The sequence below is a fragment of the Amyelois transitella genome, chromosome 13 (genome assembly GCF_032362555.1).
Source record: "Amyelois transitella isolate CPQ chromosome 13, ilAmyTran1.1, whole genome shotgun sequence".
Classification (NCBI taxonomy): Eukaryota; Metazoa; Arthropoda; class Insecta; order Lepidoptera; family Pyralidae; genus Amyelois; species Amyelois transitella.
The window spans coordinates 2097969-2114083 of record NC_083516.1 but is presented as its reverse complement, the minus strand read 5'-3'; the positions used below and the strand labels follow the sequence as shown (position 1 = coordinate 2114083).

Sequence of the window (16115 nt, the reverse complement as noted above, 5' to 3'; positions counted from 1 at the left end):
CTCTAAAGCAACATAATTTGGGGTAGATTGACATTGTTGATGGAAAACTTGATTACGTAATTCACTTACTTCTTTTGATAGCTTTTTAAGCAGCCTGGTTGATCTCCTGTCTTTTTTATACTTCTTACGATTCCGTCTCTTGGATGATGAATCCGAATCACTGCTTGATGAACTATTGCTGGAACTATCACTTTTTCGGTTATCGTTCTCACCATCGTCTTTACTATTAGCATTATTCATGTTAAATCTACAATTCACAATAAAAATATAAATCGGTAGCCGGTAGTATTAAAAAATCGTATTATCGTAAAAGCATCAAATAGTAATAAAAGGTAGCCGCAGGAAAAATATTATTCTACCCTTTTGCCAGAGGGTAAAAAAGTACCTGTTTACAAATACCTTTTGTAGTCTTCTTACATAAAACTTAGTAAGAAAATATAAATTACCTGAACGAAGCAGCAGCTCAAGCAAACATTAATAATAAAAATTTGGTAGGTATCTTACCAAAATTCCAGTAATTATGAAATTGTTTTTTTTTTTTTTTTTACGACTACGTATCTGTACGAAAAAATATCTGAAAATTATTTCTTTGACTTACAAAGAATACAACCGTCTTGGACGGGGAAACAGACGCCAATGAGGCAAGAGCCACGCACAACCTAATACGTGGCCTGCCTGTGGCGGTGGGAAAGGAGGGGGTAAATATCGGTAAATCAAGCCGGAAACACGACAGAATACGGAAACGGAAGTGCCACTCTCATTTATTTATAGGCTTCGAATAGCGTACAGTGTTTAATACCATTTTTACATAAATTTTTAGAAAATTTACATGAAAGCAAAATATTGCGCGAAGCTCCATACATTTTGACTAAATTTATTTTAATTAAATAATGTAAAATTGTATAAATAAATGTTTGTTACAGTCGGAATATGGCCTTACAGAGGAGCAAGTGGCAGGTGAGTTATTTTTCTATTATTATTTTTATTTTTCAATATAGTTCAGGGGTAGAGGCGAAAGAAAAAAAAACAGTTTCATATTTTCACAAAATAATTTTGTGTTGGCAATAATAAAGATTAAGTATTATTTATCGTTATTTAGTAAAAATACTATGAAACAAGTTGGCTTAGCAAAATTACCCTGTTATCAACCTCCAGAAACCATTCTGGTTATCCGACATCCAAGACCGAGGCCAATCAGAGAAAGTTCTTTTCTCATCATGCCCTGGCCGGGATTCGAACCCGGGACACCCTCCGGTGTCCCAGACAAGCGTTCTACCGCTGCGCCACAGAGGCCATCAAGAAGAAAGAAAGTCTTAAGAAGGGACGATGGTTCAATCTGTGTAATTTGCCCCGTATATATTTATTATTTATTTATTATTTAAGAGGGACGCAACAGGGAAAATTGATGGCATTGGAGTAAATTTTAAATATCTATTTTTTTTATTGCAGAGTTCAAAGAAGCATTCATGTTGTTCGACAAAGATGAAGATGGAACCATCACGATGGCGGAACTTGGCGTCGTCATGAGATCGCTGGGACAGAGGCCTTCAGGTAATTTAACTTTTGATTAGTTTTGCCGTGTGGTTCCCGGCACCAGTACATAAGTGAATAAGACCGCTCCATCTCTTTCCCATGGATTTCGTAAAAGGCGACTAAGGGATAGGCTTAACCTTAACCTTGGGATCCTTTTTTTGAGACCGCTTCATCTCTTTCCCATGGATGTCGTAAAAGGCGACTAAGGGATAGGCTTACAAACCTTGGGACCCTTCTTTTAGGCGATGGGCTATCAACCTATCACTATTTAAATCTCAATTCCATCATTAAGCCAAACATCTGAACGTGGCCTTTCAGTATTTTCAAGACTGTCGGCTCTGTCTACCCCGCAAGGGATAAAGACGTGACTATATTACCCCACAAAGACGTGACTATTTGTACGTATGTATGTACTATTTCAGTGCATTTCGTGCATGTGAGTAATCAGGAAATTTAATTAGCATGCCCTGGCTGGCATATGCTAATAATGCCGCTGGCCGGTAATATTTGAAATGTTTCCAAGATATTTTGTTGTTTATATACAGACGACCAATGATCTGGTGTTATTATTGACAAAAATAGGTTATTTGTTTGTGAGAATATCTCTTTTGCTAATAATCAGAGAAACGTGTGATAATGAAACTTGCTATTTAGGTAATTTTTATCAATACATCTATTTAATTTAATGATAAAAATGCGTAAGTCTGTTACTAATCTGTTAAAAATGACAAATGATAAAATGAAATAAAAATTGTGTCAAAGAAAAACCCAATTTTTTTTTAGATTTTGCAATCAAAATATCATATTAAATGTTGTTGTCTCAAAGTCCTGTATTTTGGTTACAAACAGTGGCAATAGAAGTGTATAATACGTTATATCACAAAATGTACTAAATTTTAACTCTTCGATGTTAAACAAGCAACATTTTTTGCTTATCAGACATTTTTTTACAAATTATGTTAAACTTTACTAAGCAAAATTATCTTAACTTACCTAATCAGCAATAATCTATCATTTATTGCTATGCTTCATATGAATCTAAAAAAATTAAAACATACGTTGTAAAGGACGGGCTTTACTTCTTACAATTTAAAGGTTACTTTGACCTTAAAAATATAAAATGATCAAAAAATATTTAAAATATAAAAGCAAAAAGTTTTTCACGTAGGCCCCGACGAGATTCGAACTCGTGATCTCCTGTTTACTAGACAGGCGCTTTAACCAACTAAGCCACGGCGCCGACTGTCTGCGTTGACGAAATTAGGTATCAGTTTGTTATCTACTAAAGCCCTGTAGGCAAAAAAAACTGCGTGAATTAAAGGAAAATATGTCTAAAGTCAGGACGTGTAAGGACTAATCTTGTTCAATTAACAAATTATTACGTAGTAAAGAATGGGTTCCTTCAAATACGAGTAACAAAAAAGTTGAAAAACATAATATTAGGAATGTCTTTGCAAATAGCTTCTATTTTTTTTTATTTACTTGCTTGTTTTATACTAAGTCTAAGACTCAATCACGTATTAAAAAAAAATATATTTGTCACTATAAATTGGCACAAAAACAACATAAAATCTTTGGTACATGTTTTAAAAATACTCGTAGAGACTTTATACTATAAGAACTAACCCTTTAGAAAAACTTCGTGGCATTATTGTGTGAGCGAGATAGCTGTAAGAATTGAATTGTTTTTGAAGAAAGGTTATTTGTTTATGTAGAAATACAACCAATCAGTGGTAAATATATAAAAGAAAATGTAAATACGTAGGTACCTCTACCTTAGTAACATTCTTTATTGAATAATGGAAGTAGGTATTTGATGAATAATTCATAATAAAATCTATATCGAAGTATGAATCTATATAGGTAATTTGAATGTATGAATAAATATTTTGCCTGTTATGAGTTGCTATGGTATTGCACTCTCAATATATTGTGAAACGAATATTGATAAAATAATTAAATAGGATGTTTTAATTAGTGCCTAGGTTTCCATATGTTTTTTTTTTAATTTTATAAAGTTTTTTTAATAAAAATTAAGGGATTGCCTGTGAAAATTGTGAGTTTTAATGTAAATTTACGAATCATTTTTAGTTTTATTTAATTATTTAATGATAATGAGAAAAAAATAATTATCGCTGATTACTGCGTAAAAAAACACACGACATGTTTTGAACATAGACTTATTTTATTACAATAACATCACTTTAAATAAAAAAAAAAAATGACGTTCGTTCGTTCATTCTAAACTACACATTATTATTTTAAATCGTACACAACTTAAAATTATTAAATTAATTTATACCACTGACCCCGACACGGAGAAATCAATTAAACCAGCTATATTAGAAAATAAAAATTGTTCTACCTTGCAGTGGGCGTTTCAATTTGCGGCCGCGATGAATGGGTGTTTCATGAATTTTTAGCGGTAAACACCAGCGTATCTTGAGCCACCCCTCGGGCCATAACAGGCTATAACTATAACAGTTGGTGTATTGTCGCCCATTGTACTTACTTGGAGATCGGTAAAAGCTCGAGTATTTGAATTAGCAATGCTTTGAACCTTATGCTAAGCCGTGAATATAATATTTTTAACAGATATCTGAATAATAAATAACGCATCCTCAATACTTTTTATGTGCGCTGCCTTTTTAATTATGGATTTTCCTTTTTTTTTTTGGTTGGCTGGAAGAAATACCATTGGAGATAAGTCGGCCATTGTACATATGTACAACTGTATTGTAATTTGTTATATGTATTTTTATGTGCAATAAAGAGTTTACAAACAAACAATTAATTATTCCTTCACTGAACTATCCAGTTGAAACGTGGTGAAGTTTTGCAATTGTTGACTAGTAGGGTATTTGTAAATTATAATGTTTATTTAAAAAATACCACCAATGTATTATTGTAATTTTTTAACGGTTTTTTTTATCCGGGCACTTTATGTATTTGATCATCGAGGCTTTTTCAGGAAGGCTCTTCTTGAGAAGACATATGACATAAGCCTTTATTATTAACATTTCTGAGTAGAGAATTTCCCTCTGAGCGGACCTCAAATTTAAGGAAGACTAAGAGTGATACAATTAATGGAAATGTTAAATGTAATGGTTGCAAAATACTTAGTTGGGCATCCCAGACCTCCATAAATTGGTCTTTCAAAAACCTGTTGTGTATAGTAACAGTTGCGGTATCCTTCCAAATTACGTTTCGTATTATTTTGTTTATTTATGAGAATCCCGTGAAATGAAATAACGGTAGAGACATTTCTAGTTATTTATAGCTCTATTACAAACTCTTTTATAAGAAAAATCGCAATTTTTTTTTGTCCTCTATATTATTATTGTGAAAGATTTACACTGGGCTTTGTATTCTGGCGGCTTAAAATGAAATAAGTCTTATGAAGACAATGTTTGTTAGACAAATAATATTGTTAATGAATATTGAAGATGAGATTAAAGAACAATAATAATAATTAACAATTTGATTATTCGTTAAGATAACCGTTTGTTAATTTTGTACAATAAAGATTTAGGTCATTAAAAGAACTTGATAAAACGGAACTAACTACACTGTAGCATTTTCACCAAATCAAAAGCAATGATTGTAAAATTACAGAGACTGAACTACGAGACATGGTGAAGGAGGTGGACCAAGATGGGAATGGTACTATCGAGTTCAACGAATTCCTCCAAATGATGTCCAAAAAGATGCGCGGGGCTGATGGAGAAGACGAGCTTAGAGAGGCATTCAGGTAACTATTCCCGGAAGTGTAGGCAGAGACTACATCTTTCACATTAATATTTTCAATAAATTGTTGCCGTGTGGTGCCCGGCACCAATACAAAAATGAATAGGACAACTCCATCTCTTTCCCATGGATGTCGTAAAAGGCGATCAAGGGATAGGCTTACAAACTTGGGAATCTTTTTTAGGTGATGGGCTAGCAACCTGTCAATATTTGAATCTCAATCCTATTGTTCAGCCAAACATCTGAACGCGTCATATCAGTATTTTCAAGACCGAAGACGTTGGCTTTGTCTACGCCGCAAGGGATATAGACATGATTATATGTATGTATTGTTTTATTTAAAATAAAAACGCTGCGAACCGATCCCGAAAGAAAGTTGTTGGAAAACCCGCGGCGGAAGAAGAAAGTCGGAATTCGCAATGGGAGAAAGAAAGAGAGAATCTAGAATTATTATTGATTTTTTTACCAATTTTTCCACAAAACAATCGGCTTATCAACACATATAACGATATTTACTTATATAAGTACAATCCCACAAATCTACCATCATACACACAAATATAAAATTACTAATAATAATTTAATTAACTTTTTATAAAATTTATTTTTTATTATTTAATTAAATAAACAAATTTATTATCACCACACACGGCAAACTGTTACTGAAGTATTATTAAATAAATAAACAAAATTATTATATTTGATTTATTTATTTTTTCAAAATATTTGTGACATGTTGTTACATGTACGGTGGTTATTTTCGTGAGATCGTTGATCTAGATAAACTGCCACCGCATCATGACCTTCCAGGGTATTTGATAAGAACAACGACGGTCTGATATCATCCGTGGAGCTCCGTCACGTGATGACCAACCTGGGGGAGAGGCTGAGCGAGGAGGAAGTGGACGACATGATCCGCGAGGCAGACCTGGACGGCGACGGCATGGTCAACTATGATGGTGGGTGTCGTATTTTATCTATACTTATTATATTATAAAGCTGAAGAGTTTGTTTGTTTGTTTGTTTCAAGCGATAATCTCAGGAACTGCTGGTTCGAATTGATAAATTGTTTTTGTGTTGATTAGACCATTTGCTGAGGAAGGCTTTAGGCTATATAATATCGCGCTGCAACTATAAGGAGCGAAGAAATAATGGCAAATGTGAAAAAAAAACAGGGAAAATTATTCATCCTTGAGGGCTTCAATGATGCTTAAAATAACTATTCCACGCGAACGAAATCGCGGGCACAGCTAATGTATTATATCTTTACATCTTTGGTTGTAGACTGTTTGCAACGATCATAAGGTAATGGAAGACATCATTCGAAACTTCAGCTTCACACGCCGATAAATTTCGTGAATGAATTCTGATTATATGGTTTATTATGCTTTCAGAGTTCGTGACAATACTGACGTCAAAAAACTAGTATGCAGAGCATGGGCCGGATAGAGATCCTCCCCCACCGCCGACACAGTGCCCTTACGGGGATTTACATAAGTTCGGAGGGAAAGAAACTCTTATATAATTGCAAACGGCAAACTGTTACTGAAGTGTTAGCTAATAACGCGTTATTTCGTCGGCGGTATCGTTATAACCGTTATTAATAGATCGCGCTTGGTGGCAGTGTATACGTACATGTATTTAGATGTATTTAATTTATGTTTTGTCAAATTTTGTAAGTTTGGTGGTAAAGACTTAAAAGTTTTCATCGTTGCCTGATGCAAGTTCCGCTGTTTTAGAAATCGTATAATTACGTTTGAAAAAAAATATTTTACTAAACGTCCATGTGTGTAGTTCAAAATATATACTAAAAATATGAATACTTAACAAATTATAAATAGACACTGCAATGTTTATTTATTTTTAAAATTTCGTTTAAATTTATTTATTCGCCTTAACTAACATGAAAACAAAATTTTATTAGTAATTATTTTTTCATCATTTTTACTCATTTTCATCATTATCATAATTTTTTAATTAACTTAAATATTAATATCCATTATCTTAATTTCAATATTTTATTAAAAATATACGGAAAGCAGGGTTCTCTGCAATCTCAAGGTTATTACGATTTATTTATACCATAAAAAAGTAAGAACTTTATATTAACTTATTATATAGTAGTACCTAAAATATTATACATATTTTACATAACTTGAACCACTCAATATAAAATATGCATTTTACAATTTTCAATTATTTGCTATATACAATTCAAGTAATGTAAAATGCTGATAGAATCTAAAAAAGATAGAATAGTCAGTGACAATTGTAGTATAGATACTTAATTTTTATGTGAAAAGGTTTTTTATTTATGTAACAGGTATTCAACAACACATTTCCAAAAAGTAATAAAACAAAAATATGTATGTGAATTTAAAGTTTGTTTTAGTATCAGTTATAAAATGGTGTAATCAAACATAAAAATTAGGTTATTCGAGCTAATATTATGAATACGAATTAACAAAAGAATATACCTATTTAATTTATTTCAAAAACAACTTTCGTTATAAAAGCGTATAGTATTTAGATATATAATAGTGAATCTAAAATACTGTAAATTAAGAATAAAACTTAACCTAACCAATCTAAAGTAATAGTTGTAAAGAAAATTGGGTTGTGTCGACATTTTTGTAATAAATAAAATATAATATTGGGATAAATAAAATAGATTCCGTATGTAGATCGAAGACAAAAATATATGGAACCAGTCAATTGCTCAACGAATATTGACCAATTTTTTTTTCTCCAATCATTACATAATTATTTCGCCGATAACATTCTTGCAAATGTATGTACAGGAGTTCCGTATTAGTATTTTTTTGGCAACCAATAAAAAGGAATTTAAGTGCGAGTTGGTCAAACTTTATATTTAAATTGATTCTTGTAAATATTGTTTCAACATAAAAATTTGCATCTCGAATTCCATGGATTATATACATCTACATAAAATTAAGACTCTTTCCTGAAGGCGTAGGCAAATACTACATCAATCCACTTGCTATAAACTCTATATACTTACTGGAAGATCATATAATTATGTGACATTTCCAAAAGAATAACACATTAAAAAAATTGTAATAAAAAAATATGTGAATCTTGGTTATTTTATTCATTGGAGACAGGTGTGATGGTATGTTTATATTATACATATATAGTAGAGATTTGATTTTCTTTTCGATTTAACTAAAAGCACTTACACCAGAACAAAAAGATATTTGATAACTGATTCTATATATTTCGAACTTCCAAACTTGTAGCGGTACGTATACACATTGCATGACTTTAGACTTAGAAATGCTATGTCCATTGGTTTCCGTGAGTCTTCCAAAAACGAAGGTTGACTGTACACGTCGAGCCAAAAGTATTGGAGTTCATTATTAAATAAATTAAATTTAAATTAAAACAAAAATAAATAATGTTAGCAAATTATAGGGTAAATGTAATAAAAAGCGACGGAATTTAACCAACGTAACAGATTCTCAAGGGTATTTCTCGTTTTAATAAAGTCAAATTTGGCTAAGCTAAGGGATTTTAAACTAGGATTTGAAATTTTAACAGATTTTTTACATCCCACAAATATTTAATGTTTCGACGCAGAGATCGCACATACATATTCTTCAATCATTCACTTTTGCGTGACTGATCGTGTTTAAATGAATTAATTAACACGAAAAATATTTGTATTTGTTGTGAAAAAATATTATATTTTAAAGCACTGCACCTCGTTCAGAATTTCCATCACTAATTTTAGAATAAGATACTTATTGCAGCTTAAACTTTTTTAAATGTAAAAAAACGTAAAATAACTTATTTATTACAGTAAAAAAATATCAGCATATATGTACCTATATAAGTTTATATCTGCTTATGTGTGCTTAATCAAAATATTTATACATACTTGTGTAGATTATGTAATAAGCATTACATTCATCTAATAAATTCATAATTTCCTAAAAAACATTTCGTTTTAAGTTATTAGTAGTTATTTACATATTTGTCTTATTTATGGTTAAAAGACGCGGTCTTTGTCGAATCCTTAAATATTAAATTATATTTTAAATGACGTAACGTATTTATATTCTGTATCTGAATTTTATCTGTAATGAATATTGTGGTTATAAACTAAATTAAAAATAATTGTAACGTGTTAATATAAAGAAATAAATATAAATATATATTGCGCAAAAATACATTAAGTATCTTAAAAATGCGAAAAACACGGGCTTCCTTTTTGTTTAGCCACATAAAAATATTGTTTAAATTAGCAAAATTACGTTTCAAAATTATACGAGTAATTATACAAATAAAATGTATTTACAATCAATGACAATAAAACAAATGCAAAAATTACAAGTCAGTATATCTATAGTATATATACTTCGGTCAATTTATTTATGAAATATGATAATCACATATCACAAGCAATATAATAAATAAATTAAATTTAAACTATTTTCTTGAACGAGTATTTACTTGAAAAAATATATTTAAATAAATTTTATTTGAGCCAGATATTTATGTAAAGTATATTATAATATTATTTTAAAAGGCAGAAGTTATATCTAAGGAAAGTTTTAAAAAAGTACATAATCTTGACTAGAAAAATTGTGGACAAATTAATTATTTAAAGAAAATTAACAAAAAACGACTACGTGGAAGTAAATATAATTCGTAATTATAAACTAATAAACTTGTGATTTTTCTTGTAAGCGATGAGCTAGCAAGACTGTTAGCTCTGTCTATCCCACAAATCAATCTGTGAATATATGTATGTATGTATGTAATTGTAACCTCAATTTTTTAATAAAAAAAATTAAATGTAAAAGTAATATACCTACAAAATTATTTTGAATCACATGAATCTCTGGTCAAGAAAAATATAGGGTAAACCGTATAGCTATTGCCCACTTAAGGACTTCGAACACTTTGGCTTCAAATAATAAAAAAAGTATTACAAGTTTCAACCATTTATAATTTTTTTCTTATGTCTAAATAAGATCTCCATCAAAGTGTTAACGATTTTTAGTCAAAACTTACATGGCTTAGAAAATAATTAAACAAATTTAAAATTATCCAAAAATGTACAGTTATTGCCCATTGCTTACACTAATTGCCCACATGGTGATGGTAATTGCCCAGTACCCTTAATTGATAAATTAGACTTTGAACTTTTGTTACTCCTTCTGATGTTCTTCAAAAATGCCTTCCACCAACCATCACCTGGCCTATTTTAAAAAAACGAATTAGGGCGCGGGTTTTCTTCCAAAAACTTTTGCACGGAGTCTAAAATGTCTTCTTTATTTTGAGGAAATCCTTTTCTAGCCGATATTATTATCCAATCCTCCAAACTACTTTCTTCAGATACAGTTAATATAGGTGACTAGCTGTGCCCGCAACTTCGTCCGCGTGGAATAATTATTTTGGGCATTATTGAAGCCCTCAAGGGTGGATAATATCCCCGATTTTTTTCACATTTTCTTTTATTTCTTTGCTTCTTATAGTTTCAGCGTGATGTTATATAGCCTAAAACGTTCCTCGATAAATGGTCTATTCAGCGCAAAAAGAATTTTTCAATTCAAACCAGTAGTTCCTAAGATTAGCGCGTTCAAACAAACAAACAAACTCTTCAGCTTTATTATATTATAGTATAGATGGTAAACTGGTTTTATGTCCCGGATTTTTAATATAGAAGCGGAGACTGAACACAGTATTTTTCAGCAATTTGCCTTGTAGAAAAATTGTTAGAAGTATCTTGAACAGCCTCGATAGCTTTCTGTAAATATTCTTTGCTATATTGCACTTGTGGTGTCTTTGGCATAGTGTGAATAAAATAATAAGAGCCAATAAGATGTTGTGCATAGCGATTGGATACCCGCGATTATGTGAACAATATTTGCTACATTGTCAATATTATTGCGTGTGTGTGGCAAAAATACAGGGTGACATTTAAAACAACTGCATCCTTTTAAACATAGACTATACCCATGCTTCTGAGCCGTTTGAGCCTTTTTTTATTTAAATTAAATGTCATCATTTTCACATTTAAAAAACCCTCAAAAACTACGTCACACGTTTTATTAAAGACCAACACTACAAAAAGAAATTAAAACTAAACAATAATAAGTAAATAAATGTCTGAAAAATAAATTATTTTTCTAGTATCAAGATCAAGTAAAGTACAGAGTTGTCGAGATCGCTCAGCTGAATGAATTGTGTTGTTGACCTCTGAATCTTACGCGTCGCTTTTCCGCCGGCCGGGATGATATGACGTATTTAGGATCGAGGATTTTTTTCGTACTTTCTGAAATATGAACCGATATTTTTCTTTTAACGTTTTTAAATACTTAACAGTTAAATTTATACAGTTGAATTAAAAGTCACCCTGTATAGACAATATTAACATAGTGCAAAAAAAATTATGAAAATATTATTGTTACAATATTATTGCGCGTGCGCAAGCCATTAAGCTAATAAATGTGACGGCAACATTACTGACTTAATCAAAAAGTTGTCGATAATGATTGCCCTGGGCAATAACTATACATATTAACCATGGCAATCACTAAAATTATGGTGGGCAATAACTAAAAATATGCCGAAATACGTACAGCGATTGCCCACCATTAAAAAACCGTTCAATCTAATCTGATTGCAAATATTTTCATTAAAAACATAACATAACACTTATGCTTTTGTCATAACCATACACCAATAATGAAATATCAAATAAAATGCAAAAAAAAAGTAACCTCTAAGCAAGTAATTCCTTAAACAAATTGCTAAAAAGCTTACCTGTTTGAGTAACACGTTCACCCGTCTTGACAAAATATACCATTAATGTTTTTTTTTCTTCAGTGTTAACACTTATCAATTTTAAAATCTACTATAAATTGACCATAGAGTAACCTAGTAAATTATATTCGAAACAAGTGAGAACACAACCTTTGATTCAGATTTTTTTTCTAAAAACGGGCAATCACTGCCTGTGGGCAATCACTCTCTGGTTTACCCTACTTTTAAAAAAAATATTTATAATACTTACTGGTTGTTTGTAAAAACAAAAATTTACAACCTTTAAATGTGGCTTTAGAACAATATTTATACTGCATACTTAGTTGTTATAGATAATATATTAAACAGGTTTATTATTATCACTGTAATGTTTTATGAAAATGATGTACAAGAAGTTTATTAGCAGCGTTATGTCTGTTTTATTTTCAATAGGCGCTTAGGTTTTTGATATAATCCAATAAAACTGGTTGACTGGAAGAGATCTCTTCATGGGATAAGTCCGCCATTGCAAGTGATTTATTTCTTTCTTATAACTATATACTATTTCTTGTAACTGTTTAAATTTTTGTGCAATAAAGATATTACAAACACACAAAAATTGTAATTACAAAATATACACTAATATCATGTCTGTCATTTATCTTTTCACAGCTAATCCACTAATCCTAATTTACTTTGATATTATGAGGAAAATAATACTTATATATAATATATATTAATTTTCATGTTCCTAGATTTCAGATAATAATTATTTTATGTTGTTGCTGCTAATAATTATGTCTGCAGTCACAATCATATATAAAATCGTGACAACACAAAAAATGGCCAAGTGTGTGTCGGGTCACGCGCAATATATAAAACCTTACTACAACATTATGTATATGGGGCTTGTTTTACTTTTTTGACGACATAAGAATTTGGTCAACTATTGCTAGTTAATTTTTAAAGACTAAGCAGTAGGTGGCAATAGATTTCCAGAAAAAAGGGTAATATTTGCTACCTATATGACTTAATAAAAGGCTCCAAAAGAGACGACGCGGGGGGAATCATGACTTTAAGCAATATTGGGTCCTAAGAGGTTTAATATTTTCCAAAGAAGTATATATGCTTGTTGATTCCGATCACCCAGGTGATTTCAAGACTCAAAAATGTGGAATTTGGTCCACACGAAAATGTGGAATTCCACATCCACATCAAAGTGGAATAGACCATTAATTGTATATCTCTATCCAACGACTCCAAAATCATATAAACTCAGACTGCAGTACCCACTTACTGTATTCTGTATTTAAAAGTAAAAAAGTCTTATTAGAATTTGACATTAGTAAGAAATTTTTGGTGTTACTTTTTGTTAATTGAAAATGTTGGTTTATTGCATTAAGTAGTGTGCGTATAATGTATGCAAATGTGTATAAGGGTTGCCAATTTCAATGTTAACTGATTTTAAAATGTAAACAAACAATATTAAAAGACCAATAAGTTAAACAAGAAAACAAAATTGTGGTAAGTACTCATACTTATAATACTGAAAACTGATCTCTTTTTCTTAAAAAATCGAAAAAGTACCATTACTTTCGTCTTTGTGTCACCGAGGGACTTACTAATTATTTTGCTTTTTATCAATAAAGTTTTAAAAATACATTGGAAATTATGTATGTTTTGTGTTTGTGTTCTAAATAATGAGTCGTTTACCTATAGCATAAAATAATTTATATGCAGTTCAAATTTACATACGTTTTGTGCTCAATTAAATTAAGTTTATGAAAAATAATAAGCAAATAAGAAAAGAATTTAGATGTTTATTATTTTGAGTAATTAAATTTCTGTTGTTGTTAAATTAAATATAACATATAAAAAATTAATGATGGCAACCCTATGTTTATTGAATGTTGGTATTGAATGTATTTGGCCTGGCGGTGTCCAGTGGCGGTATTATAGTATAAACAATGTTATATGTATAAAATCAAGTTATATTATGTATATGCAAGTTAGATATTCGATGTAACTAGATGATTATACAAGCTTGGTATGAAACAAAGAAATTTTAATAAAATTGATATGTGAATTCATTGTTTTGTTATTTTTTTTTAAGCTATAAAATAATTTATATATAGAATTATGCAACTGAACTTGGCCTTCTAGTTTCCATTTAATGAAGGCTCTACCCATCCTATTTTCTTATTATTATTATTATAAACTAGCCACCCGCCCCGGCTTCGTACGGGTAGCATTTATACATAAACCTTCTCTTGAATCATTCTATCTATTAGAAAAAACTTTATCAAAATTCGTCGAGTAGTTTTAAAGATCTAACCCTACATAGAGAGGGACAGACGTGGGAAGTGATTTTGTGTTTTACACAATATTTGTAGTGAGGCGAAACTTTGTAAGAATGTGTGTGTTTGTGTGCATGTAAGTTACTCTTTCACACAAAACCTACTCTACGGATTGTGATAATATTTAGTACATGGGTAGAATATCGCTTTAAATACCACATAGTGTATCATAATTTTCGAAATTCTCACGGGAGCAAAGCCCCGGGGCGTAGCTAGTAAAGGCTAAATTTGAAGAGTCTCGACACGCTAAAAAAATAGTCAGAAATAAAAGGGCTTAAATTGTTTAATGTTATACACTATGGTATACCCATACTTAAAAATTATCCCAAAATTGGGCAATTTTTTTAATATAATTAAACACATGTAGAATTGAGTAAAGAGTCAGATAGAATGATCAAGTATCTAGCTTAGTAATCATCACACTGTAAATGTAATGATTACCTACTGTAAATGTAATATATTTACAATGGGCACTTGAATCATAAGTCAAGATTGTGGAGCTAAAATCTACACTTTATAATCTATTTGAACTATATTATTAAGTACATAATGAGACTTGAATGTAATCCATGCTGTCTGATGCGTGAAGTTTACGTGGTGGGTACTTACAGACAAAAAACATTAATTTCTCTCTTTAGTGAGTTACGGAAAGCATGATTGGTTTAAATCCTACTGTGGAATGTAAATGCCGTGTGGTTCCCGGCACCAATACAAAAAAGAATAGGACCACTCCATCTTTCCCATGGATGTCGTAAAAGGCGACTAAGGGATGTGGTTCCCGGCACCAATACAAAAAAGAATAGGACCAGACCATCTCTTTCCCGTGGATGTCGTAAAAGGCTTACAAACTTGGGATTCTTTTTTAGGCGATGGGCTAGCAACCTTGCTAGCAACCGGCTCACAAAATTGGAATACCTCTAAGACAACGGACTTACAACCTGTCACGATCTATATGAGTAACATCACTTCTAGTATTGAGCTGTCCAGCATGGAAAAACATTTGTGTCTTGTAACTATTAGCTCTGTCTGACCCGAGTGCAATGGAGACGTAAAGCTATCTTTATACCCAACCAATGAAGTAGTCAGAAGACATACAAATCTACATATCTAATAGATATGAAGATAATGTTTACATAATATTAATTCACTTTCAATTAAGCCATTACCAAGGCACATTGCCCTATAAAAGTTGACAGTTTGTGACGCAATCTGACACGTAAGATCCAACCAATAGAATGCGAGCGCGAGGGACACACCACACGCGTCGGCCACGCGGCACGCGCCTGCGCATGGGTCGGTGGCGGCTCGATAATATGGAGAAGGACTATTAAATTAAATTTAAATTTCAGATCTTGCAATTGTTGTTTATTTTACAAAACAAAAGTTGACTGCTGCCACAATTCCTTTCAAGACTATTAACTATATCAGGAATAAAATAATCTATGAAGGAACTAATGTTAAAACTACACTAAACTAGAAGTTAACCAAAATTCCTTTGTACAATACAATATAATAAATAAAATAGAATACAATACGTCTTTATTGCACCACAATAAATCACAGCAAATTCACAATTATAGTATTAAAAACATAGCTGCAAACAGCGATCTTATCGCTAAAAGTCATTTCTTGCAGTTAACCTATAAATTGTGTATAAAACTTCACCTAGAGAAAATTTGCAGGTGGCACTGAGTTAACTTATAG

General features: G+C 31.2%; 1 protein-coding gene and 1 non-coding gene across 3 annotated transcripts in view; one reads left to right on the top strand and one right to left on the bottom strand.

Annotated features, from left to right (window-relative positions):
- LOC106137910 (calmodulin-A) overlaps positions 1–8315 on the top strand; it is a 69885-nt gene extending 61570 nt beyond the window's left edge. For both annotated transcript variants that reach the window (XM_060947296.1, XM_013338862.2), the window contains 5 exons: positions 924–957; positions 1450–1551; positions 5149–5284; positions 6091–6239; positions 6675–8315. In XM_060947296.1, the coding sequence (XP_060803279.1) occupies positions 924–957; positions 1450–1551; positions 5149–5284; positions 6091–6239; positions 6675–6706 (453 nt within the window). In that variant the 3' untranslated portion in view covers positions 6707–8315. The remainder of the gene's footprint in view (positions 1–923; positions 958–1449; positions 1552–5148; positions 5285–6090; positions 6240–6674) is intronic.
- On the bottom strand, positions 2700–2773 carry Trnat-agu (transfer RNA threonine (anticodon AGU)). The gene has a single exon. It is a non-coding gene; the product is annotated as a tRNA-Thr (tRNA).
- Positions 8316–16115: the final 7800 nt, after the last annotated feature.